A 27,413-nucleotide genomic window follows, 5' to 3' on the forward strand; every position below is an offset into this window, starting at 1 on the left:
TGTAATATTTTCTGCATTGTACATGTGACTGAGTGTGCCTGTAGCTGTTGTGTGGGATTCTATTCTCCTGTATCACAAATTGCTATCGCTATATTCTGTACCCTGAGGGGGGCTAGGTGCGTTAGGGTCCTATATCTATATATAGATATAGATAGAGATATATCTAGATATATATAGTGTTGCACAGACTATACAATTTGGTATTTTTACTGTGTGTTTCAGTCCCCTCATCGCTTAAATCCTCTGTTTTGTGTCCTGTTTACTGTCGTATAACACAGGTTTTTTTTGCAGCTGTTGTGTTTGTCTGGCTATATTGTACCTTTACGCCCTATGGCTACACTCCCTATAATGTCTGCTACACAGGGCGGGAAATCCGCGGACGCTTCTGCATCCTGCAATACACCCAGTCTACCTGCAGTACCTGTGGCCAATCAAGACCCACCTTGGGCAACGTTCTCAAGTATGCTGAATACACTTGTTACACGTCTTGCGGCCCCTGTGGGACCTCCTGGGCCATTGCAGCCACATATTGTCCCTGTGGTAAATCCGACCAGGGTGGACACTCTGTTGTCTACCCAGTTACAACAATTAAATCAATCCTTGGTTAGACAAAAGTCTACACCACGCCCCTCTGCGGCCAAGGGGTAATCTAAGAGGGCCATTTTTTCTCACAATCCACTAATAACGAGATTTATGGTAAGAACTTACCTTTGTTAAATCTCTTTCTGCGAGGTACACTGGGCTCCACAGGGAATGACATTGGGGTGTAGAGTAGGATCTTGATCCGAGGCACCAACAGGCTCAAAGCTTTGACTGTTCCCAGAATGCCTAGCACTGCCTCCTCTGTAGCTCCGCCTCCGTGCACAGGAGCTCAGTTTTTGTTAACCAGTCCAATGCAGTAGCAGGCAAAAGACGACAACAGGAGAGGGTGTCAGCGGCTAATGCCATACCAACCCAAAGAAGCTAAGTGCGTCAGGGTGGGCGCCCTGTGGAGCCCAGTGTACCTCGCAGAAAGATTTAACACTGGTAAGTTCTTACCATAAATCTCGTTTTCTGCTGCGGGGTACACTGGGCTCCACATGGAATGACATTGGGAATGTCCTAAAGCCGTTCATTATGGCAGGGGACGCACTGTAGCGGGCACAAGAACCCGGCGTCCAAAGGAAGCATCCTGGGAGGCGGATGTATCGAAGGTATAGAACCTTATGAACGTGTTCACTGAGGACCACGTAGCCGCCTTGCACAATTGTTCAAGGGTCGCACCACGGCGGGCCGCCCAAGAAGGTCCAACCGACCGAGTAGAATGGGCCTTTATAGTAGCAGGAGATGGAAGGCCAGCCTGTACATAAGCATGTGCAATCACCATTCTATTCCATCTGGCCAGTGTCTGCTTGTGAGCAGGCCAGCCATGTTTGTGAAAACCAAACAGAACAAAGAGAGAATCTGACTTCCTGATGGAAACCGTTCTCTTCACGTAGATACGGAGAGCCTGTACCACATTCAAAGACTTTTTTTCTTTGGCAGACAAATCAGGAGAGGCCAAGGCTGGAACCACGATCTCCTGATTAAGGTGTAAAGAAGATACCACCTTAGGCATATATCCAGGGCATGTTCTAAGAACCGCCCGATCACGGTGAAAAATCAGATAGAGAGACCTACAAGACAAGGCACCCAAATCCAACATCCGTCTAGCGGAATCAATAGCCAGCAGAAACACTACCTTAAGAATAAGCCACTTAAGGTAAACAGATTCAAGAGGCTCAAACGGAGACCCTTGCAAAGCCTCCAGAACCACCAAGTCGTCCCAAGGGGCCACAGGCGGGACATAAGGAGGTTGAATCCACAACACACCCTGAGTGAATGTATGCACATCAGGTAATGTCGCAATTTTTCTCTGAAACCAAACCGACAAGGCAGAAATATAAACCTTGATGGAGGCCAGACGAAGGCCCAAATTCAGGCCTTGTTGTAGAAGGCAAAAAGTTTGGCTGTACTAAACTTGTAAGCGTCATGATTGTTAGATGCGCACCAAGCAAAGTAAGAATTCCAGACCCTATGATAAATCCGGGCAGAAGCCGGTTTCCGGGCCTTCAACATGGTTTGAATGACCGCCTCAGAAAATCCTTTGGCCCTTAAGACGGAAGCTTCAAGAGCCACGCCGTCAATGCCAATCGGACTAAATCCTGATATACACAAGGGCCCTGAACGAGGAGATCTGGGCGATGCGGAAGTAGAAGGGGACGCTCTATCGAGAGACCCTGAAGGTCTGAGATCCAATGCCGTCTGGGCCACGCCGGAACGATCAGAAGTAGGATTCCTCCTTCTTGTTTGAACTTCCTTTTTACTCTGGGCAGGAGTGACACCGGAGGGAACACACATGGCAGCCGAAAGTTTCACGGAATTGTCAGTGCGTCCATGAATGCTGCTTGAGGATCCCTTGTCCTTGCTCCGAAGACCGGCACCTTGTGATTGTGTCGAGATGCCTTCAGGTCCATATCTGGAAGGCCCCACTTGTCTACAAGGAGTTGAAAAACTTCTGGATGGAGGCTCCACTCTCCGGCGTGTACGTCCTGATGACTGAGAGAGTCCGCTTCCCAGTTTAGGACCCCCGGAATGAACACTGCCGATATGGCTGGTAGATGGCATTCCGCCCACTGAAGAATCCGTGATACTTCCCTCATTGCCATGCGACTTCGAGTGCCGCCTTGATGATTTATGTACGCCACCGTGGTGGCGTTGTCAGACTGTACTTGAACAGGTCTGTTCTGTATTAGATGCTGGGCCAAGTTCAATGAGTTGAACACTGCCCTCAATTCCAGAATGTTTATCAGGAGGAGAGACTCCTCCTTGGTCCACCGACCCTGAAGGGAGTGTTGTTCCAACACCGCGCCCCAACCCCTCAGACTGTCGTCTGTCGTTAGAAGGACCCAGTTGGAGATCCAGAAAGGACGACCCCTGCTCAATCGTTGGTCCTGAAGCCACCAGCTCAGTGACAGGCGGACCTCCGGAGATGAGTTCATATGAGACCTGATCCGGTTAGGCAGGCCATCCCATTTGGCAATAATCGGCCTCTGGAGAGGGCGGGAATGGAATTGAGTGTACTCCACCATGTCGAAAGCTGACACATGAGACCTAGCATTTGCTTTGGCGAATGTATCGACACTTGCGGACGAGATGGGAAGCATCAAATCCTGTCCTGAAGCTTCAGGACTTTTTTTCTGAGACGAGAACAACCGCTGGTTGTGATTTTCCAACAACGCTCCCAGGTGCACCATGCTCTGAGCCGGGACCGGGGAGGATTTCTTCCAGTTGATGAGCCACCCGTGGGCTTGCAGGAACCGAATAGTCAAATCTAGATGATGTAGGAGAATCTCTGGGGAATTTGCCAGGATCAACAAGTCGTCCAAGTACTACCAAGCTCCTCCCACTAAACTCTGTTCGTGGACTTGTTCATATTGGCACTGCTCCAATTTACCAGAGACTGCTCCGGCCAGCGCTTTCATTCAGCGCCTCCTCTCTGCAGTTTGTGACCGTCACCAATCCACCAGAGACTGCTCCGACCAGCGCTCTTACTCAGCGCCTCCGCACCGCTGCTTGCGGCCGTCACCGCCTCAGCAGACTCCAGCCTCAGCCAGAGGACTTGTCCTGCTACACCCGGCAGCCCTGGTCAGTGCCTATGCATGGCGCCTCTAGCTACCCATGAGAGCAGCATAATTGACGGCAGCGGACGGCATACCTTTCTCCGCATGTGAGTGGGCACACTAAAAGGATTTCTACCAGCCCCTTGGAGATTTCAGGAAAAAGTTTCTTGATACAAAGATACCTCTTGCCACACGGGAATAACCTTTATTAGAGCAATTTGCCCTAATTACCATCTTTTATCAATTCAGAGAGAGGGCTATAGTGGACTGCACCAGGAACGCTCGGTGTTAATAGCCCAGGAGAGGTAACTATATACAATTTCCTTGAATTAAACCATCTGTTGCCGGGACTTTTATTAATCTTAAGTGCATGTTGCCTCTGCACTTATAGATAGCCTGCAGTTTAACATTTTATGTGAATGATATAATTTTAGTGAGCAGCCATATGAATGCTACATGGATGTTACTTTATTTTAACATTACCAATAACTAACTCACTTTGTGGATACTGGTATTTGTTTATTGACAACTGCAGTCCTTTCAGAGTATATTTAAATGTATCACTTTGCTACACATTGTGTTTACATTCCCATTGGTGTATTAAGATTTTAATAAAAATTCCTATATATATATATATATATATATATTATTGTGTCTGTCAGCTCTCCAATGAACACAATATTTTTACAACATTATAAGCGCAGCCAATCTTTTTTCTTCTTTCCAAGTACGGTAGGATCCTGACCCCTTGACGGCGGAGTACAGCCGCCATTTCCGCCATCACTTTGGTGAAGACTCGCGGAGCCATGGTCAAACCAAAAGGTGACGCCCGAAACTGGTAATGGAGGTTGCCAACCACAAACCTCAGGTACTGCTGATGCGACACTGCAATGGGAATTTGCAGGTAAGCATCCTGTATGTCCAGTGAGACTATATAGTCCCCAGGATCCAAGGCTAGAACAATAGAGCGAAGAGTTTCCATATGAAACTTGGAGACCTTCACAAACTTGTTCAGGGACTTGAGATTGAGAATGGGCCGGGAAGACCCATTTGGTTTTGGGACTAGGAACAGCAGTGAATAGAACCCCTTGCCTCGCTGAGTCAGAGGCACCTGTACTACCACTCCTGTGTCCAGGAGGGACTGTACCACCGAAATAAAGTCTTTGCCTTCACCTGATCCAAAGGGATGTCTGTCAGGCAAAATCGATGAGGGGGGCGATTCTTGAAGGATACGGCGTAACCTCGAGTGACTACTTCCCGTACCCAGGCATTGGAAGTGGTCTTCAACCATTCCTGGGTAAACCTAGAAGTCTGCCCCCCACCCTCGGATCGCCCAGAGGGAGGCCCGCCCCGTCATGCGGCAGGCTTGTCAGTCTTGAAAGCAGGCTGCCGGGCAGCCCAGGCCCTTTTGGGTTTGGGCTTATTGGGTTTGGAAGTGCGAACCTTTTTTGGGTACGCCTGACCTTTTGCTTTCCCTGAAGGACGAAAGGAGCGAAAGGACGTACTTTTAGCCTTCGGCACCGAAGGAGCAGTCCTAGGAAGACGTGCTGTTTTAGCAGACGCTAAGTCAGCCACCATCTTGTCAAGGTTTTCTCCGAAAAGAATGTCCCCTTTAAAGGGGAGTACCTGCAGAGTTTTCTTAGAGTCCATGTTCACAGACCAGGACCGTAACCAGAGAATTCAGCGAGCCAAAATGGACATAGTAGAAGCCTTGGCTGCCAGAATACCGGCATCAGAAGCCACCTATTTAATGTAATGAGACGCTGTAACAATATACGACAGGCATTGTCTGGCATGATCAGAAGCATTGGAAGGCAACTCCGCTTCCAGCTCCTGAGCCCACGCATCCACAGCTTCTGCAGCCTATGTTGCTGCAATGGTGGGCCTATGCACCGCACCATTTAGGATGTAGATTGCCTTCAAACAACCCTCCACACGCTTGTCCGTCGGCTCTCTCAAGGACGTGACGGTAGTTACAGGCAGAGCCACTTGCAAATCTACTGGCAGTGGCCTTTCCCGATTTTTACTAAGCTCTGCAGCGACGGGGTAGCGAGCCAGCATCTTGTGAGGCGTAAACTTCTTTCCTAGATTTTCCCAGGACTCCTGACGTATGTCAACTAAATGGTCAGAATGAGGTAAAACTTGTTTAACCACCTTCTGACGTTTAAACCTGTATGGTTTCTTAGGGGCAGTGACAGGTTCCTGTTCATCATCAACCTGAAGAATGAGCCTGATCGCCTCTAAGAAGTCAGGAACAGCCACCTGCGAAACAACCTCCCCATCAGAGGCATCGGGATCATAATCTGTGGGGTCCGTATAATCGCCATCCTCATCAGATGAGGTGTCTGGGATATGGGTGGAAGTAATTGCCCGCTTAGAGGACCCCTTGGTCTTAGGCGGGCGAGGGTTAGACTTATGAGTAGTAAGTGATTGGTTCAATTGCTGTAACTGGACAGTTGATCTGCCCATGGCGGATTAACCGCGGGGACCATAAGCGGTTGTACCGGCACAAGAGGTCCCATAGGGGGCGTTAGTCTAGTTACCAGCGTATTCAAAAGCGTGGAGAAGGTAGCCCAAGGAGGGTTGTTTTGCACCCCCGTTGCTACAGTCCCACTGGGGGGCAAGGAACCCCCAGAACTTGAACCTTCAGCTGCTATGTTATCCTCAAATGTGTCGGCAGCGTCAACACCACGCAATGTGGGATCAGCCCCAGCTCCGTTGCCCTTTGTAGCTGACATAATCAAAAGCCCAATGCAAGGCAACACAGTACAATGGCCCTCATTCCGAGTCGTTCGCTCGGTAATTTTCCTCGCATCGCAGTGAAATTCCGCTTAGTACGCATGCGCAATATTCGCACTGCGGCTGCGCCAAGTAATTTTACAATGAAGATAGTATTTTTACTCACGGCTTTTTCTTCGCTCTGGCGAACGTAGTGTGATTGACAGGAAATGGGTGTTACTGGGCGGAAACACAGCGTTTTCGGGGCGTGTGGATAAAAACGCTACAGTTTCCGGAAAAAACGCAGGAGTGGCCGGAGAAACGGGGGAGTGTCTGGGCGAACGCTGGGTGTGTTTATGACGTCAAACCAGGAACGACAAGCACTGAACTGAACGCAGATGCCGAGTAAGTCTGAAGCTACTCTGAAACTGCTAAGTAGTTTGTAATCGCAATATTGCGAATACATCGGTCGCAATTTTAAGAAGCTAAGATACACTCCCAGTAGGCGTAGGCTTAGCGTGAGCAACTCTGCTAAATTCGCCTTGCGAGCGATCAACTCGGAATGAGGGCCAATATCAGCAGCACAATACCTGACAAGAATCCCCTGTGCAGTGTATCAGCACAAACAGGGGATTCAAGAGGTACAGAATATCATGACTAAAAATCACAGAGAAAAATACACACAGAGTATATCCTGTGAACTGCCTGTATTACTGTAAACCTGACACACTTAGCCCCCTCAGGTTATAGAATATAGGGATCGCAATCTGCGTGAGAAACACGAAATGGAGGGCACACAGCAGCTATATGCGCACACAGAGACCCAGTTTGTACAATGCAGAAATTATGACATGCAATAAAACTGCCCTGGACAAGCAATACAGAGTAGTACTATGTATAGCTATACACTGAATTAGATATAACAATGCACAGTAAAAACTGGATGTATATCACAGGGTACTTGTACTAAATAACCCTGACTAAATGTACTTTTTCTTAACTAACACTGTCAGCAGACATGTAGAATACTTAAGTGTCCTGTAAAATGCACAGCGCTGACAGGCAGGCGGCTTTACAGAGGAGGATTTGCCCAAACAGTACCAGGAACAGTGTTGCTCTGTGTAATGGCGACCAAACACTGACAGGGAGTGAGGGAGAGAGAGATATGCATCTCCAGGTAGGGATCATTTACTCTAAATGGCGCCCTGGGGGAGGGGCTACATGTCAAAGCCTTATCCCCCTGCTGGACTTCACCACTGGGGGCTTAAGAAAACTGTTTTGTGAGAGAAAACCGACCTGTGCCCATGCCCTGGTGGTCTAGTGGGGTCCCTGTACTGCTACAGTGTCCACGCCAGTGCGCGTGGCCTGCCTCCCACCAGCCACGCGGGATCACGATTTACAGCGGGTCCCGTTGCAGGGACCCCTTTCCTCCTCCCTGTAGTGCCGCCATGCGATCCGGGAGAACAGCGGCCGTGTGTGTGATTAACATCTGAAGAAAACCGGAGCCTCCGCTGTAGATACCAGGCAACCAGGGCACGGGAGTGTACAGCGCCGCTGGGGGAGGTGATGGAGCTGCAACAGGAGATGTCTCACTGACATCTAACACTGCTAGTGTCTCTGCTGCATCCCTTAAAGTCTTAAATTTTCTTTAAAAGCTTCCTTTAGGGCTGCTGGAACAGCCCCCCTGTTAAGTGCCTGCTTACTGCATGGCTCCAACTACAAAACTGAGCTTCTGTGCATGGAAGCGGGGCTATAGAGGAGGCGGCGCTAGGCATTCTGGGAACAGTCAAAGCTTTGAGCCTGTTGGTGCCTCGGATCAAGATCCTAATCTACACCCCAATGTCATTCCCTGTGGAGCCCAGTGTACCTCGCAGCAGAAAATTTGGTTAATTCTTCTGATGAGGATTGGGAATATACTGATCCATCAGACACTGATACAGTTGCTTCTGATTAGGAATCTACAACCCAGGTTGATGTTCCTGACCTGATAGAGGCTGTTAAGTTAATTCTTCAAATAGATGAGGAAATTGAGCCTACTACTGCGTCTAAGAAACCTGATAAGTTCAAATGTCAGAAGGTTGGTAAGGTAGTCTTACCACATTCTGACCACTTAATTGACATACATCAGGATCATGGTCGTCGCCAGGAAATACATTTTCCATCTAAAAAGATGCTAGCTCGTTATCCTATCCCTGTGGAGTTGAGTACAAAGTGGGAAACTCCACCGCCAGTGGACTCTCATGTCGCCCGTCTTGTGGTGTCATCTACTCTGCCTGTCACCACTGTCGCCTCATTGAAGGATCCGACAGATAAGCATGTGGAGGGATGCCTGAAGTCTATTAACTCCCTTACAGGTGCTGTACATAGACCCACTATAGCAGACTCTTTGGCTGCAAAAGGAATTGAAGCATGGGTTCAGGCATTAGAGTAAGAGCTGCCTCAGGATATAACGAACATTCCAAGACAGTACATGTCTCTCACATTACCACCGCCGCCTATTACATTCAGGAGGCATCCTCTGAGGTAGGTGTGTTAGTGGCCAAGGCATTGACTATGTCCATCCTGGCTCACCGTACTCTGTAGTTGAGGTCGTGGACGGTGGACCTGGACTCCCTTTTAAGGGAGACATCCTATTTGGGGAGGATCTGAACAAGATTGTAACTGACTTGGCTATTGCCAAGATTGCGCGTGTCCCAAATACTAATCCTTCTGTTACTAAGGCTAAGAGTATCACCTTCCATTTCTTTCGACCTCCAGGAAAAGCAAAGGGTCAGGCATATCCACGACAGGCTCATGCTTCCACTACCACTAAGCATAAATCTAAACAATCCTGGGTGGCTCATCAGCCTGCTTCTAAGCAAGACAAGCCTGCTGTATGATGGGGCGGGCCTCCCCCTGGGGGACCCCAGGGTGGGAGGCAGACTTCTACAGTTCGCCCAGGCCTGGTTAATGACCACTTTGGACGCCTGGGTGCAAGAAGTTGTCTCTCACGGGTTCGCGATCTCTTTCAAGAGACTTCTCCCTTGCTTGTTTTGCGCAATGGTTATCCCTGTGGATCCGTTAAAAACAAAAACTCTACACTTGGTTGTACAATCCCTCCTGGATACAGGAGGTGGTAGTGCCGTTGCCTCTGTCTCAGAGAGGCAGAGGATACTATTCGACCCTGTTTCTAGTTCCGAAGCCAAATGGGTTCTTCCGGCCTATACTCAACCTCAAATCCTTGAACAGGTTTTTGAGAGTATCCAAATTCCGTATGGAAACTCTGCGCTCTATAGTGCTGGCCATGGAACCCGAAGACTATATGGTATCCCTGGACATACAGGATGCTTACCTGCACATACCTATTGCCATGTCGCATCAGCAATATCTGCGGTTTACTATTGGTACCCTACATTATCAATTCCAGGCACTGCCTTTTGGATTGGCTATGTCCCCTTGGATCTTAACCAAGGTCATGGCCGTGATGACTGATCTTCTCCGCTGTCGGGGACTCAGGATCTTGCCGTATCTGGACGACTTGCTGATCCTGGCGAACTCCCAAGATGTTCTCCTCCGTCATTTGGAACTGACTGTCCAATTCCTACAAGCCCACGGGTGGCTCATCAACTGGAAAAAGTCGTCGCTGGTCCCGCCTCGGAGCATGTTGCACCTGGCGGCACTACTGGGCACACTCAACAAACGATTGTTTTTGTCTCCAGCGAAAGTTTTGAAACTTCAAGACAGGATCAGATATTTCCTCTCTTGCCTAAGAGTGTCGCTACACTCAGCGATGCAAGTACTAGGCCTTATGGTGTCAGCTTTCGACATGGTAGAGTACGCTCAATTTCATTCCCGACCTCTGCAGAGGTTAATCCTTTCCAAGTGGGATGGCCTGCCTCATCGGATCAGGTCTCGCATGATCTCCTTGACTCTGGAGGTTCATCTGTCACTGAGCTGGTGGCTGCAGGACCAACAGTTGAGCAGGGGCCGTCCCTTCTGGATCTCCAACTGGGTCCTAGTGACAACTGATGCCAATCTGCGGGGTTGGGGCGCGGTGTTGAAGCAACACTCTCTCCAGGGTCGGTGGTCCAGGAAGGAATCTCTTCTCCCGATAAACATTCTGGAATTGCGGGCAGTGTTCAACGCGTTGACACCGGCCCTGCCTCTAGTACAGAACAGGCCTGTTTAAGTACAGTCAGGTAGCGCCACCACAGTGGCGTACATAAATCATCAAGGCGGCACTTGAAGCCGCATGGCAATGCTGGAAGTATCAAAAATCTTCCTTTGGGCGGAACGCCATCTGCCAGCAATATCAGCAGTGTTCATTCCCGGAGTCCTCAACTGGAAAGCGGATTTCCTCAGTCATCAGGACGTTCACGCCGGAGAGTGGAGCATTCATCCGGAAGTCTTTCAACTCCTAGTGGATAAGTTGGGCCTACCAGATGTAGACCTGATGGTGTCTCGACACAATCGCAAGGTACCGGTTTTCGGATCAAGGACAAGGGATCCTAAAGCAGCGTTCGTGGACGCACTTGCAATTCCATGGAATTTTCGGCTGCCATATGTGTTCCCTCCAGTGTCACTCCTGCCCAGGGTACTGCGGAAGTTCAAGCAAGAAAGAGGAATACTTCTAGTCGCTCCAACGTGGCATTGGTTCTCAGGGCATTGGTTCTCAGATCTGCAAGGTCTGCAAGGTCTCTCGATAGAGCATCCTCTCCTACTTCCTTAACGCCCAGACCTCCTCGTTCAGGGCCCTTGTGTCTACCCAGACCTGGCCAGACTTGCTTTGACGGCGTAGCTCTTGAATCTACACTCCTGAGGGCTAATGGATTCTCTGAGGCGGTTATTCAAACTATGTTGATAGTCCGTAAACCGGCTTCTGCACGGATTTATCATAAGGTCTGGAATTGTTACTTCACCTGGTGTGCTGGTAAGAATTATGATGCATATACTTTATAAACTTCCAGACTTTTGGCTTTTCTGCAACAGGGCCTGGACTTAGGCCTTCGTCTTGCCTCCCTCAAGGTTCATATATCTGCCTTGTCGGTATGGTTTCAGAGGAAAATTACATCTATTCCTGACGTTCACACTTTCACTCAGGGTGTTTTAAGGATTCAGCCTCCCTATGTCTCTCCTGTGGCTCCATGGGATCTGTCTGTTGTCTTAAATGCCCTGCAAGAGTCTCCATTCGATCCTCTTGAGTCTTTGGATCTTAAATGTCTCAAACTTAAGGTCGTGTGTTTATTGGCTATTGCCTCTGCTAGGAGGGTGTCTGACTTAGTCGTTTTGTCCTGTCGTTCACCCTTTCTGATTCTTTACCGTGACCGGGCAGTTCTTCGAACTCGCCCTGGTTATCTCCCTAAGGTGGTATCATCTTTTCAACTTAACCAAGAGATTGTGGTTCCGGTCTTTATCTCTTCTGGTTTGTCCTCCAAAGAGCGGTCTTTGGACATGGTACAGGCTCTCCGTATTTACGTAGTGAGGACTGCCTCGCTCAGGAGGTCAGATACCCTTTTTGTAGTTTTTGGTTTTCACAAATGTGGCTAGCCTGCGAATAAGCAGACCTTGGCCAGATGGATTAGAATGGTGATTGCACAAGCCTATGCGCAGGCTGGACTCCCAGCTCCTGCTGCTATCAAATCCCATTCAACTCGGTCTGTTAGACTTTCTTGGGTGGCCTGCTGTGGCATGTCCACTGAACAATTGTGCAAGGCGGCTATGTGGTCCTCGGTGAACACTTTCATCAGGTTCTATGCCTTTGATACTTCCGCCTCCCAGGATGCTTCCTTTGGACGCCGGGTTCTTGTACCCGCTACAGTGCGTCCCCTCCCATGAGGAACTGCTTTAGGACATCCCCGGTGTTATTCCCTGTGGAATAGCAGTGTACACCGCTGCAGAAAGATTTATGGTAGACTTAACATATTTAAATCTTTCTGCGTGGTACACTGGATTCCACAGGGCGCCCACTCTTACGCACTTAGGGGGTCATTCCGAGTTGTTCGCTCGCTGACGATTTTCGCAGTGCAACGTTAAATGGCAAAAAGGCCCAAGGTACACAGCGCGCATGCGCTAACTACTTTCACACAAAACTTTGTAGATTTACACAAGCTTGAGCGACGTTTTTTCATCGCTCGAGTGATCGTAGTGTGATTGACAGGAAGTGGGTGTTTCTGGGCGGAAACTGGCCGTTTTTCAGGAAGTGTGCTAAGAAACGCAGGAGTGGCTGGACAAACGCAGGGCGTGTTTGTGACGTCAAACCAGGAACTGAACGGACTGAGGTGATCGCAGTCTAGGAGTAGGTCTGGAGCTACTCAGAAACTGCAGGGAATTATTTAGTAGCAATTCTGCTAATCTTTTGTTCGCTATTCTGTTAAGCTAAGATACACTCCCAGAGGGCGGCGGCCTATTGTTTGCAATGCTGCTAAAAGTAGCTAGCGAGCAAACAACTCGGAATGAGTGCCTTAGTTACTTTGGGTTTGTATGGTATTAGCCGCTAGTCCCTTCTCCTGTCGTGAGAATCTGGTTCTATGTGACTAACATCTACCGTCTTTTTACCTGCTACTGCATTAGGCTGGTTAACGAAACTGAGCTCCAGTGCCTGGAGGTGGGGTTATAGAGGAGGCGGTGCATTGCATCCTGAGAACAATCAAAGCTTTAGCCTGTTGGTGCCTCGGATCAAGATCCAACTCTACACCCCGATGTTATTCCCTGTGGAATCCAGTGTATTTCACAGAAAGGTTAAACTATGGTAAATCTACCATAAATCTCCTTTTTTTTTTTTAAATGCATGACTGAGGTAATGACACCTTTGCTTTCTGAAGGGTCTGTGTACACAAACTGTTTTATGCACAAGATTATTACAAATTCTGCATAACCTAGCCTTTTGGCTCTGTGAACAAGATATATATGAAACGTTTAGACTTTGATCCAGTGGCATATCTACAATGGGTATGAATGTACAAAACGGACTCAAATCAGGCACCAATACTTTCCTGATGACAAACTATTACAGTTTGAAACGTTGAAAAGTCACGATTCTTGCGTGTCCTTTTATTGACAAAAGGTTGTGAGTGCCGCACCTCTGCTTTTATCTATCATTATTTTTGTGAGGGCACCAAAGTTTCACTACATCTGTGGAGTGCCAGATTCCCGACTGCTTACAATGCCGGAATGCAGACAAACGGGCTATTCCCATTTGTTGGTGTCCACCCATAGTGTGGGAATAGAACCTTTGGCGAAATCACCTTAGTGACTTGGACCTGTGTAAGATCATTGACACAGATGCATGAATGCCATGACGCTTCGTTGTGTGCTCTGGTTTGTTACGCTGCATCCCCAGAGAGTAAGCGACTTGCATATATGACCGCATTTGTCTCCAGCCAGGTGGTTGAAATCTTCCTCTTTTCATTGAGCCGCTATTCCTGGAATCACCAAGCAGCATCAGTATGGGGGAACATCTCCTGTGACTGGTGGTCAGTAAGCAAGATGTCTCCAAGCAATTTGTCATCCACTGTAGGCACCAAGCAATAGATTCACAATTTAGAAATTTCCTTGCTTGATCTTTCAAAATTTGTGCAGACCCTCAACTGCTTCTGCAGGGACAAGGAGGAGAGAGACCTGTTGAGCCCTGCCCTGCTGTCTCTTCCAGAGTACAGGGCAGGCTGGCTGCTTGTGAGGGTTGGCGGGCACCAGTGACATGGAGCAGGCTCTTAACTGAATGATCACTGGTGTGCGTCCCGCCTCTTGGTGGCTAAATTGAGGATGGCCACCCAACCGCCTGTTCCCTGCTTTGTGTGTGTGACTGTCGGCTTGCTTCGGGGAAATGCACCTGCAGGAGGGTGCAAACCAGTACTCGCAAATAGGGCAGGGCGCATATCATTTTGAAAACTGGCAGGGCATGAGCGCTATATGGAATGATGGAAGGATAGAGCAAGAAGCTACTTAATAGTGTCCAAAATGAACTGGTATGCTGGATATAGTCTTTAAAAAATATTTATTACTGGTATAAGGAAAAAAAAAACATACTGTTAAAAGTAGGCAAGTTCAACCATACCTGGGAACCTTGCTACAAGAACCAATTCAGTTCCTAAGGAATTTGCTGTGTGTACCATTTAGATGTACTTGATATTACAGGTTGAGTATCCCATATCCAAATATTCCGAAACACGGAATTATTTAACCTTGGTTTTCTGATGACTCAATGTACACAAACTTTGTTTAATACACAGTTATTAAAAATATTGTGTTAAATGACCTTCATGTTGTGTGTATAAGGTATATATGAAACCTAAACGAATTGTGTGAATGTACACACACTTTGTTTAATGCTCAAAGTTATTAAAAATATTGGCTAAAATGACCTTCAGGCTGTGTGTATAAGGTGTATATGAAACGTAAATACATTCTGTGCTTAGACTTGGGTCCCATCGTCATGATAACTCATGGTATGCAATTATTCCAAAATACGGAAAAATCCGATATCCAAAATACTTCTGGTCCCAAGCATTTTGGATAAGGGATACTCAACCTGTATCTAGTAGTTTTTTATTGAAGACCCCCTTTCCCACCCCTCTTGCTTTTTATTTAATCTACTCTATCCCACTGTTCCTTACTGTCTCTACATAGTATGATACTTTTTGATGTGGTATATTTTGTCATCATTTAGGGGGGAACTCATTTAGATGCAGTACATTACAGCAGTTGAAAAAGGGTGGTTGACTTGAGCTTTACCGCTCAGGGCTATTCAGTTAGAGACCATTTTTATCACCCAGTAAATTACTGTGTTAATGGGTGTAAACGCACAGAATCCGTGATAAGTTACCAGACCTACAGTATAGGTTAACACTGTTGCACGCCCTCGCAAATAGTTTTTTTTTTTTTTCAGGTTGATTTCTTAAAAAAAAAAAAATCAAACAAAAACATTTTGGTAACTGCATCCTGTAGGCTGCCTTTGGGGCTAATTGAGTCAACCCACTGCTTCAGTTACCCCGCAGTAAATTACTGCAGGTTATTGAATTCCCCCTCATAGAATGTATTTTGAAATGAAGTTTCTTGACTTTGTTTACAAGACCGGCTCTCTTGCTCTTCATAAACGGTGTATCATGCTTTGATATTTGTATGCAATTTGTAACGTCTGTGCTTGTATTCCTGCAGGAGCTGGAGGAGAACTACACCCGAGCCTATTCTGAGGCCCTCTCTGCTTTTGGAAATGGTTCCTTGTTTGTAGAGAAGTTCATTGAAAAACCCCGTCACATAGAAGTCCAGATACTTGGTGAGTGCAGTGAAGAGAATGCCTTTCTTTTAGTGTTTGTGGTTAACAGTTTTATATTTCTCTACAGTCGTAGTGAAAGGGATGCATCATTATAGCCCATATCGATCCCATGTATTTACCAGTCTGTTGCATCAAATACTACAGTGTGTATGGACAATAGCTCCTTCAAAAGTTTAAGTCTGAAGACTTTGGATTTTACTAAAGTTTGGGGACTAGGTTAATCCTAACCTAATTTAATATAAATTAATTGTATTACTCTTTAGTAATAGCTTTGCATTGTTTTATGTTATGCAGTGTTTATAATGTAAATTAAACGTCTAGAGCACAGGTTCTCAAACTCGGTCCTCGGGACCCCACACAGTGCATGTTTTGCAGGTCTCCTCAGAATCACAATTGAAATAATGAGCTCCACATCAGAATCCGCTTTATTGGCCAGGTATACTTGCGTATACTAGGAATTTGTCTTCGGTTTGCTATACAACAGCCAAGTAGGTAACAGATAAGCGGGGTGGGGCAAGTAAAGTCACACAGATAGGTATACCGTAGGGACACAAGTTAGTTACATGTACGTCTAGTCAGTCAATGTTCAGGAGTTCAACAAGCGGACCACTTGGGGAAAGAAACTTTTGAGTCTTCTGGTGGACCTGGTGGGGACAGCCCTGTAACGCCTGCCTGAAGGAAGCAAGTTAAACATGCTGTGGCCAGGGTGTAACTGGTCTTTTACTATCTTCATTGCCCGCTTTTTAGCTCTGGACAGGTACAGGTCCTGGACTGAGGGAAGGTCAGCCCCGATGATCTTCTCTGCGGTTCTGACCACCTTTTGGAGCCTGCATCTGTCACTCGCGCTGGCGGAGCTGTACCATACGAGTATCGAGGAGCACAGTACCGACTCCACAATCGCGGAGTAGAAGAGGAGCAGAAGCTTCTGTGAGATGTTGAACTTCCTTAGTTGCCTGAGGAAGAACAACCTCTGCTGCGCTTTCCCAACAGTGGCGTCAACGTTGGACCCCATTTAAGGTGCCGGGAGATTGTGGTACCTAGAAACTTGAAGGAGTCCACTAGCGATACCACACTGTCAGCAATAGTTAGCGGAGGTGCACTAGATGACTTCTTCCTGAAGTCCACTATCATCTCGACAGTTTTGAGGGGGTTGAGCTCAAGGTTGTTGTGGATGCACCACTGGGCCAGCCGGTCTACTTCTAGTCTATAGGCCGATTCGTCCCCGTCCTTGATGAGGCCGATGACGGTGGTGTCATCGGCGAATTTGATGATCCTTACTGATTGCACCTCTGAGGTACAGTCATTTGTGTACAGGGAGAAAAGCAGGGGTGAGAGGACACAGCCCTGAGGGGCCCCTGTACTAATGGACTGCGCTTGAGAGGTGAATTCCCCCGCTTTCACCACCTGTGTCCTATCTGTCAGGAAGTCTACTATCCAGGAACAGGTAGCTTATGGGACCCCTAGGCGAAGTAATTTGGGGTGGAGGATGCTGTGGACGATTGTATTGAAGGCCGAGCTGAGATCGACAAACAGGACCCTCACGGGAATGTCTAGGTGCTGTAGAATGTAGTGCAGGCCCAGGTTGACTGCATCCTCGACACACTGATTCGAGCGATAGGCGAACTGCAGGGGGTCCAGTTGGGAGCCAGTCACAGTTTTCAGGTGATTCAAAACCAGACGCTCAAACGTTTTCATGACCACAGATGTCAGTGCTATCGGCCTGTAGTCATTCAGGTTCGTGATAGTGGGTTTCTTGGGGACCGAGACGATAGTAGACCTTTTGAGGCAGGAAGGGACTTTCTGTAGCTCCAGCGATTTGTTGAAGATATTGGTGAATATGGGGGCGAGCTGACCCGCACATGCTCTTAGGGCAGATGGTGACACTCCGTCAGGACCTGGAGCTTTCCTGGGTTTGGCCTTTTTGAACAATGCCTCCACCTCTTCTTGGGCGACTTGCAGTGCCTGGGGTTGGCCGTCGGTGTTCGGGGCATCGTAGAGGTGATTGTTTGGGTTGCAGGCGACTTCTTTTGCGAACCTGCAATAAAAGTGGTTCAGTTCGTCTGCTAGGTCTTGGTGCATGGTGGTGGACTTCGATGTTTTCCTATAGTTGGTTTTGGATTGCATTCCTTTCCATACAGATACGGGGTCATTGGTGGAGAGATCGTTTGTCAGCTTGTCTGAGAACCGCTTTTTTGCTAGCCTGATTCCTTTAGTCAGAGAGTTCCTAGTACGGTTGTTTAGTGCTCTGTCACCGCTGCAATAGGCCTCCTCTTTGGCTCGACGAAGTTGCCTGAGCTGAGCATTGAACCAGGGCTTGTTGTTGTTGTAAATGCGGTAAGTCTTGGTGGGTACACACATGTCCTCACAGTAGCTGATGTAGGATGTGACAGTGTCTGTCAGGTCATTCAGGTCGGTTGCCGAGGCTTCGAAGACCCCCCCCATTCCGTGCAGTCAAAGCAGGCCTGGAGCTTCATCTTGGCCTCATTGGTCCATTTCTTAACAGTCTTAACGACAGGCTTAACCGCTCTCAGCTTCTTTTTATAGGTAGGGAGTAGGTGGACGAGGCAGTAGTCAGGCCGAGTGCAGCACGCGTGATAGACCGGAAGGCAGACTTGAGGGTAGTGTAGCAGTGATCAAGGGTGCGCCCTTCTCTAGTGGGACACGTGACGTGTTGTTTGTACTTAGGTAGCTCCTTGCTCAGGTTAGTTCTGTTGAAGTCGCCCAGTACTATAAGCAGAGAGTCTGGGTGTTTTTGTTCTGATATGCATGCGGCCAGGTAGTGCAGGGCTTCGTTCGCGCAGGCGAGGGGGGGGGGATGTACACTCCCACAAGGACAATTGAGGCAAATTCCCGGGGGGAATAGAAGGGGTTGCAGTTGATACTCGGCATCTCCAGGTGAGGGCTACATGATTTGCCTATGATAGTGACATTGGTGCACCATCCATCGTTGATGTAAAGCAGATGCCACCACCCTTCGTTTTTCCTGAGAGAACCTTGGAGCGATCGGCCCTGAAGAGACTGAAGCCTGGCAGAGACATCGGGTTGTCCGCAATATGGTCGTCCAGCCACGTCTCCGTAAAGCAGAGGACGGATGACCCTGTAATTCCTGACGCCGCGCTGTCCAGAAGGAGGGACAATTCGTCGAACTTGTTTGCCAGTGAGCGCACATTTGAAAGCAGGATCTCTGGAAGTGCAGACCGGTGCCCTGTCCCCCGCCATATCACTAGGGCGCCTGCGCGACAGCCTCTCCTCTGAGCCCAGGTCCTTCTACTAGGGCCGACATGAGGGCCTCCGTCATTCTCTTTCCGGGGCCGGTGATCCATCCGCCAGTCGCCACCCGGGCTGCGGGGGGGCGCGGCCACTCGGTCATCCACTTCGGTGTCCACAACGTCTGCATCCTTGCCACACAGGGCAATGAGGGCTGCAAGGGCTGCTGATCCGCCCGCCGACGGGCCCGAACGTGTGGTAAGCACCTCGGGGGCGCTCCAACTTAGGAGAGCTTCCCTGCTGTATTTGGTCACCGGTGGGGTAGACAAGGGCAGGGGTAAACAAGGGGAAACAGGTATTTTGGCTGAGCTGCGTAGCTCCGAGGCAGCCATCTGCGTCGCCATCTTAGATTGTAATCGCTATAATCGTTGTTGCTGTAACCTATTGCTGCTCCTTAATACAATGGGTATATTTGAAACAAGTGATACTGTAAATAAAAGAACTGCTTTTTCTGTTGCTGATTTAGTCAAAAGCAGCCTTGTGGAGAGGTGTTAGAATCCAATTCATGTTGTGTAGGTGTGAAAGATCTCAGTGTGAGAGGCATTTGAAGTAGATTTCTTGTGGGGGTAGTGATAACATGTGTTCTTTGGAATGGCTCTTGCAAATTGAAGTGAGCAGTGGCCCTACAGTGATTCAGAGCCTGAATATGCTGTATATTAGTTGATTAATGCAAGAAGTCAGTTATTTTTTGCTCAGAGAACAAAGGTGAATGATGTCTAAGTGAGGGGCTGGATGGAGCCAAATATAGGTTGTAGTCCACAGTACCTTGTCTGGGATGTCCAATGCAGAGCACAGTAGATTCCAAACTAAAGACTTCTCAGTGGAGAGTTGCAGAGGTTTCAATCTAGTGTGTATCTCAGCGCAGGAATGCAATCCGTTGGTTTTGATCAGATGTCCGCGTAGAGTAGAACAAGTTAAAGGTAAGTCCTTGGATATTTACTATGATTTATAGGTCAGTTGTGGTGAATTTCAGCTGTTTTATGGAGATGATCAGGAGCATGCAAAAGGTGATGCAGCCATCTTGGAGTTACAGATCTACATACATGTGGCCCTTTAAAAATGTGTCGGTGAGTAATTAATACACCTGTGCACCTGCTGGGTTACCTGCAAAACATGCACTGTGTGGGGTCCTGAGGACCGAGTTTGAGAACCTCTGCTCTAGAGCAAGTTGGACAGTTTTCTGCAGAATGTTTAAGCCTGGCTTACAGTATAAGATGCTTCAAATAAGATATATTTTAGGAATACTTTTAAATAAATTGCGATACATTATTATGTTATCTATTCTCATACCCATGCCTCACTCTCCTTCCCCTTGCCATACTTTGAAAAAGCAGAGCATAGAGCTGGGAGTTGCACGCAATGGATTCGAGGCATGGCGTCCCAGCCTATCAGTGACTTGGGGGATCATGTGATTGGGTTCATGTGTCTCCATAGGTTATGTAGGATAAATGGCTAGGAGATTATGGGACACATGCCTAATGATGAAAACTGGTGTGATGGACAATGCCAGTGATTGCAGGCTGGGACCATACATCAATGGTGCTAGCACAGGTTTCATTTGACCCATGGACCTGTATGTAGTGCTCGTCTTGCAATAACAGCAGATAGGCCACTGTACTGTTCTACTGTCATGCGATAAGTAGAAATGATTCTATTAGCTGACCAAGTATAATAAGTATAATGGTGCTAACTGTGGAAATATATGGTTTCAAACTGTACCTATAAAATGGGTAAATGAAATATTTCCTTTTATGCTAGCACACCAATAATGTCATCTCTGTATTTGGAATATATTGTTTCGTGTGAGTAATCCAATTGCCCAAGCTCTCTACCCAGTCTCTTTGTACAGACTGAGCAATTACTGGGTTTGCTCATGTATAAAAAAATTGTTCAGAAAAACAGAGCAGGTGGAGCAAATCATTTTAAGTGTTCATGTTTTAATTAGTAGATTTTTCTGGAATTCCTGACGCTACATTAGGTAAGTCTAGGATGTCTGCTATGTATACTGTATGTACAGATTTTAAACAAACATTAATGTTAATAAATGAAACTGGAGTCATCTACAATTAATACTGTATATTTACTCTTCTAAAATGTATTTCATTTGAAACTTGCTTGAGCGTAGCTGGGAAAAAATTCTGACCTGCATTTTCATTGATTATCTGTAACATGTACATACCTATATATAGTACGAAGTACACCCGTGGAGTCAGCTTTACACTTCAGAGAAATGTAATATAGAAACAGACTTTGGACAGATGTGGTGTTGCCAACTCTCCCGAAATTCCAGGCACGCTCCTGTGACTTAAAAGAAGAAAAAAAGGAGGTCTTTGGGGAATTCATGTCCTTGGAAATGTCCCAATTTTAAAAATTGACCACTAATTCTATACATTTCTTCTTTGTGTGCATTAAATACCAAGCTTACTGCCTGTTTTCTGGATGTAAAGTTTTGTATATTAAAGGAAAGTATTTAAAATAGAATAATAAAAAGCAAGGTCATGATGGAGACTAGTGCATGCAGGTTCATGTAGCCACTACTGCGTATGGTGTACTACCATATAAGTGACATGAGACAAAGCTAGTGTTATGGAAGATCAGATAATTAATAGTACCCAGCATATTGGAATTGGAAAAGCACAAATGGGATTTAATGACTTACTGCAATAACAATTCATTTTGGCGATAAACACAGAATATTATTGTATCATTTTGTTTGCAAACCAGTTTTGCATCAGCATGTAATCCACAGATGTTTCTGTATATTGTTAATGATTTTATATAGTTCCATCTGTGCTTTCAGTCTCTGAATTTATCTCTAGACAATACCAGTTTGAAGACATTCAGCTTACACACTAAATGTACTAATGCCATAGTAAGCCATATGCAGCCTAATATTAGCCCACGGTTCCCAAGATTCTTTTCTAGCAGGTTTATGCTAGGAGTTGGCGTTTCATAATGAGCTGGTGAGTGTAATGTAGGCTATGCCTGGCCCAGACTGGAGGACCCCTCACATATAAGCGTGTGGTGTTATTTTCCCTTAACAGAAACAATTTGGATGTATTCACTTTGCTTCTTGCACAGATGCATCTGACCAGAACCCCTCATCCATACTACTAGTGTTCCATTGGGAAGCTTTGCTCTTTCTCTCTATTCTCAGTCCATGGCTTCCTTCCTGCCTCGGTTCTCCCCCCGCATGATGTATCCATCTGACATAGCTACTTATGAATTCATGCGATAACCTGATTGGCTACAAGCTGCTCTGTCCCCTGGAGACACTGTTAAACAGGAGGTGGTAATAATAAAAAGTGGTCTCTAGTCAAATCACGTTAGAAAGAGAAGTTAGTGTGCTATGCATTGGGAGCAAAATATTTAAGCCAGACACCAACATTTTTAATGTGTGCCTTTCTGTATGGCTCCAGAGTAGATTACTTATTGCCTTAAATTAACTATTAAATTGCCATATTGCCAAACCAGAAGCAGCCTATACAGTTAATAGTACAAATGATGTTTCGATACTTATGTCAGAAGCCATTATTTATTTGCTAGCATTTTCTTTCATAGCCCCATCATGTTACATTGTGCTTTGACATCATGCAAAGGAGAGAAGATAAACAATGACTCTATAAAATAGCTATTAGTTTTGACTGGGAAAATGAAGATATCCCAGATTTTACCAATTGGGTAGAAACTTTACTAGCACCTCTTTTTATTTTTTTTATTTTTATTTTTTTATCCGGGCACATCAGGTAGGGGGTGAAGGGGAGTCATGCTGCGGGAGGTTTAGGTGCTGCAAGGGGTGGGGTTTGGCCCTTTTAGGCTGTGGAAGGAGTCATGCTACGGGAGGTTTAGGATTAGGTGGTGAGTGGGGGGAGGTTTAGCTGTCGGGATAATCTGGCACAGTGCTGGAAGCAAGGGTGCTGGATTATTGGTGGTAAAACATTTTAGCAGAATAGAAGTGTAACGAAGTATCTGCAAGTTGTTGTTTTTTTGGGGGGGAGGGGGGGTTATTGTAAGGTCTTAGGGGCAGAGCTGTTTTAATTTTTTTTATAATTGAATGAGTTATGAATGTAAGGTAGTATGTATGATGTCATAAGTCGTTTCCACAATTGTGCAGCTCTACCTAATATAAAAGTTCTATTTATATAGCACTTTTCTCCAGCAGGACTCTTTACAGACATAAAAAAAACAAAGCACATAGTAGAAAGGATTTAAAATTACAGCAAGTAGAAAACCACACACAAAAAAAACCTAGAGAGCACAATAAATATATTGCATGGTTAGTACAGTCATTTTGGGTAATCAGTTCCATGTGTTACAGTATATTTGTTTTTCCTCAACAGGAATAACACTGGGTTTTGCCTGAGAGGAGAGTCAGGACACTAAGGGGTATATTCAATTGAAGTCGAAAACTGCCGTCTGTCGAAAAAACGGCAGTTTTCGACTTTCTAAGGTCAAATCCTGATTCGACCTATTCAATATTTTGCTAAATTTTTCGACAAGTCGATAAATTCGACTTGTCAAAAAGCACGTGGATCGGTGGAATAGCTCCCAATTCACGTGTTGATGTCAAAAACAGGGCCAAATCTGACAGGTTTTGGCCCCCTTTTCGACCATCTCAGTCCGACATCAAAATGATGTCGGACTGAGATGCGGACCCAGAGGAGGCAAGGGGTGGGAGCTGAATGGAGACGGGGGGACAGCCGGCGGGCATAGAGGGAGATCAGCGCTACAGTAGCGCTGCAGCTGGATGTCACTCAGCCGCACAACCTCACGGCAGCTTCCACCCGGCTCCAGCACGCTGCTGGAGCCGAGTGGAAAATGCAGTGAGGTCGGGCGGCTGAGTGACATCCTGCTGCAGCGCTTCTCCGTAGCGCTGATCTCCCTGTATGCCCGCCGGCTGTCCCCCCGCGGCTCGCCCCCCTTCTCCTCCTCCTGCGTCCCATCTAAATTCGACTTGAAAAAGTCGAATTTTAGATGGGATTGAATAGGGGTTGTCGGAATGGATCCGACTTTAATTGAATATACCCCCAAATAGTTAAAAAAAAATTTTTGTCCACTTGCAGAGAACTCCCTCTCAACTATACCCCACCCCCAGTCACCAGCAGCCAGATAAGTTTAGCGCTGGCAGGAGTGGGCATTGATTTGAGGAGGCTGCTTTTAAGTGGTCACCCCATTACTTTTATTTCATTTCTGTTTTACTTTTAACTGGGCAAGCAGTGAAAGGTGTCCTGTAGGATGTCCTCACTGGGGCTCTAAATACCCCAGCGCCGACAGCACTGGTGACTGTCTGTGACTTCCGCCACAGACACCAGGAGGAAACTGCAGACATCTCCTGGAGCCCGCAGCAGAGCTGGATGCACAGGGGGCAGATAAGCACAGCTATACACTGCCGGAGTGGATGACCACCGGTGGTACTGGTATTGTCTGCTTCGGGGGTCCCTGCTTCATACACTAGACCACCCGGGCATTTCAAGAATAGGGCAGTGGTGGCGGCTGTTGCCCTGGGGCCCACTCCAGAGGGGGGAGTCAGACTACACCTGTTAGTCTCTCCTCCACTCCTGAGTGTGCTCCCTCAGTGCAGGCAGCCCACCGCAGGCATACTCCTCAGCTCTCTACACCACCAGCAGTCCCCTGGGGGCCATTTTAACAGCGTTACCTGCCACAGCACCAGGAGAGTAGCTTGGGCTCCTGTCTCTCAACATACCTCGTTTAGAGTCTGTATTAACGTGATTTCTCCCCGTGTCCTGGACAACAATGGCGTTTGTGTCCGTTCTTTCACAGCTACTCTGTTGGAGGCCCCTTCTGCTGCGGCTTTTAGTCACGAACCCGCTTGGGCTTCAACGCAAGTAATGTCACAGGTAGTTAACCAGCTTGCAATGCCAGAGTCAGCTCCCCATGCTAGCCTAGCTACAGGTGCACTCGCAGTTACTAACATTTTGTCAGCAGTACAACCACTGTGTTTACACAGGCTGTGCAGGTGTTGGTGCAGATGCCTGCATCTCTTCAGCAGATGCTAGACAAGTATAGGGGGGTATGCAAGCGCAGACCTTTTAGAAGGGACAGCTCTATGCCCTTCTCTGCCGATTCAGACTCTGACTTTTCCACCGAGCATGAGGCTAGCATCTGTTATATCTGACGTGGAGACTTCCTCAGTGCCTGAGGATTCTATCTCACAGGTAGATGTAAAGGCACTGAACAAAGCAGTTAGATCAGTACTCTAAGTCCAAGGCTCCAGTATTTGTGTCAGAACAGAGTAACTGAGTTCCCTTCTTCTGGACAGCTAGAGGACCTCCTTGTGGAGGCTTGGGCTCGCTCTAAACACATTGTGTCACTCTTCCCACTATCAGCTGCGAACCGACCATTTGGGAGACCCCTCCTCCAGTTAATGCCCATAACACCTGCCTCGTTAGATCTTCTATCCTTCCTATTCCAAATACAGCTTAACTTAGGGGATCCCATGGATAGGAATCTAGAGAACTCCCTTAACAGACTCTTAAGGGCATGTGCATACTCTTTTGGTTTTACATTTTATAGATCTTAGATTTGTCATTTTCTCTTTCTCTGTTCTTTTTCTACCCCGTTTTGTTTACTTTCATGTTATTACATATCAGATGGTAATATGCCATTTTGTATATGTAAGTTTACATTGATTTGAAAGATTTGTAATGTAAAACATTTTTTCTTTATAAAATACTTCAGTTAAAGACAGACTATACCAATGCGGTTGCTATTGCATGCCCAGCCCTTGCGTTGGCCTGGGCGGTTAAGGCCATTAGACGCTAGGCTGAGACACTAGAGGGACAGTCTCAGATCTGGAACTAGCAGAAAGGAGTTTTCTCTAACGTCCTAGTGGATGCTGGGGACTCCGTCAGGACCATGGGGAATAGCGGGCTCCGCATGAGACAGGGCACATCTAAAAAAGCTTTTAGGTCACATGGTGTGTACTGGCTCCTCCCCCTATGACCCTCCTCCAAGCCTCAGTTAGGTTTTTGTGCCCGTCCGAGAGGGTGCAATCTAGGTGGCTCTCTTAAAGAGCTGTGTAGAAAAGTTTTTTTTTAGGTTTCTAATCAGTGATTCCTGCTGGCGACAGGATCACTGCAACGAGGGACTTAGGGGAGAGACTTGCAACTCACCTGCGTGCAGGAGGATTGAAGTTTTAGGCTACTGGACACTGAGCTCCAGAGGGAGTCGGAACACAGGTCAGCCTGGGGTTCGTCCCGGAGCCGCGCCGCCGATCCCCCTTACAGACGCTGAAGAACGGCAGAACGGAGGTCCGGAAACAGGCGGCAGAAGACTTCTCAGTCTTCATGAAGGTAGCGCACAGCACTGCAGCTGTGCGCCATTGTTGCTACACGGCTCACTGATCTCGGTCACGGAGGGTGCAGGGCGCTGCTGGGGGCGCCCTGGGCAGCAATATAGATTACCTTAGAGGCAAATAAATACATCACATATAGCCATTAAGGCTATATGTATGTATTTAACCCAGGCCAGTTTTCCTAATAACCGGGAGAAAAACCCGCCGAGAAAGGGGCGGAGCTTATTCTCCTCAGCACTCAGCGCCATTTTCCTGACCAGCTCCGCTGGTGAGAAAGGCTCCCACTCTCCCCTGCACTACAGAAACAGGGTTAAAGAGAAGGGGGGCATAAATTGGCGATATAATTATATATTAAGAGCGCATATATATAGAAACAACACCTTCTAGGGTTGTTATATACATTATGGCGCTTTTGGTGTGTGCTGGCAAACTCTCCCTCTGTCTCCCCAAAGGGCTAGTGGGTCCTGTCCTCTATCAGAGCATTCCCTGTGTGTGTGCAGTAGGTCGGTACGTGTGTGTCGACATGTATGAGGAAAATGTTGGTGAGGAGACGGAGAAAATTGCCTGTAATGGTGATGTCACTCTCTAGGGAGTCGACACCGGAATGGATGGCTTATTTAGGGAATTACGTGATAATGTCAACACGCTGCAAGCCGGTTGACGACATGAGACAGCCGGCGGACAAATTAGTATCGGTCCAGGCATCTCAGACACCGTCAGGGGCTTGTAAAAACGCCCATTTACCTCAGTCGGTCGACAGACACTGACACGGACACTGACCCCAGTGTCGACGGTGAAGAAACAAACGTATTTCTCTAACGTCCTAGTGGATGCTGGGGACTCCGTCAGGACCATGGGGAATAGCGGCTCCGCAGGAGACAGGGCACAAAAGCAAGCTTTTAGGATCACATGGTGTGTACTGGCTCCTCCCCCTATGACCCTCCTCCAAGCCTTAGTTAGGTTTTTGTGCCCGTCCGAGAAGGGTGCAATCTAGGTGGCTCTCTTAAAGAGTTGCTTAGAAAAAGTTTTTAGGTTCTTTATTTTCAGTGAGTCCTGCTGGCAACAGGCTCACTGCATCGAGGGACTTAGGGGAGAGAATTTCAACTCACCTGCGTGCAGGATGGATTGGATTCTTAGGCTACTGGACACCATTAGCTTCAGAGGGAGTCGGAACACAGGTCTCGCCCTGGGGTTCGTCCCTGAGCCGCGCCGCCGACCCCCT

The 27,413-nt window shown here is 47.3% G+C and overlaps 1 protein-coding gene across 5 annotated transcripts in view; it reads left to right on the forward strand.

The window, feature by feature from the left end:
* PC (pyruvate carboxylase) overlaps positions 1–27,413 on the forward strand; it is a 1,082,342-nt gene that overhangs the window by 375,487 nt on the left and 679,442 nt on the right. For all 5 annotated transcript variants that reach the window (XM_063945165.1, XM_063945163.1, XM_063945164.1 and 2 more), the window contains one exon: positions 15,492–15,609. In XM_063945165.1, coding sequence (XP_063801235.1) covers positions 15,492–15,609 — 118 coding nt within the window. The remainder of the gene's footprint in view (positions 1–15,491; positions 15,610–27,413) is intronic.

Source organism: Pseudophryne corroboree, chromosome 11 (assembly GCF_028390025.1).
Source record: "Pseudophryne corroboree isolate aPseCor3 chromosome 11, aPseCor3.hap2, whole genome shotgun sequence".
In the NCBI taxonomy this organism is placed as follows: domain Eukaryota; kingdom Metazoa; phylum Chordata; class Amphibia; order Anura; family Myobatrachidae; genus Pseudophryne; species Pseudophryne corroboree.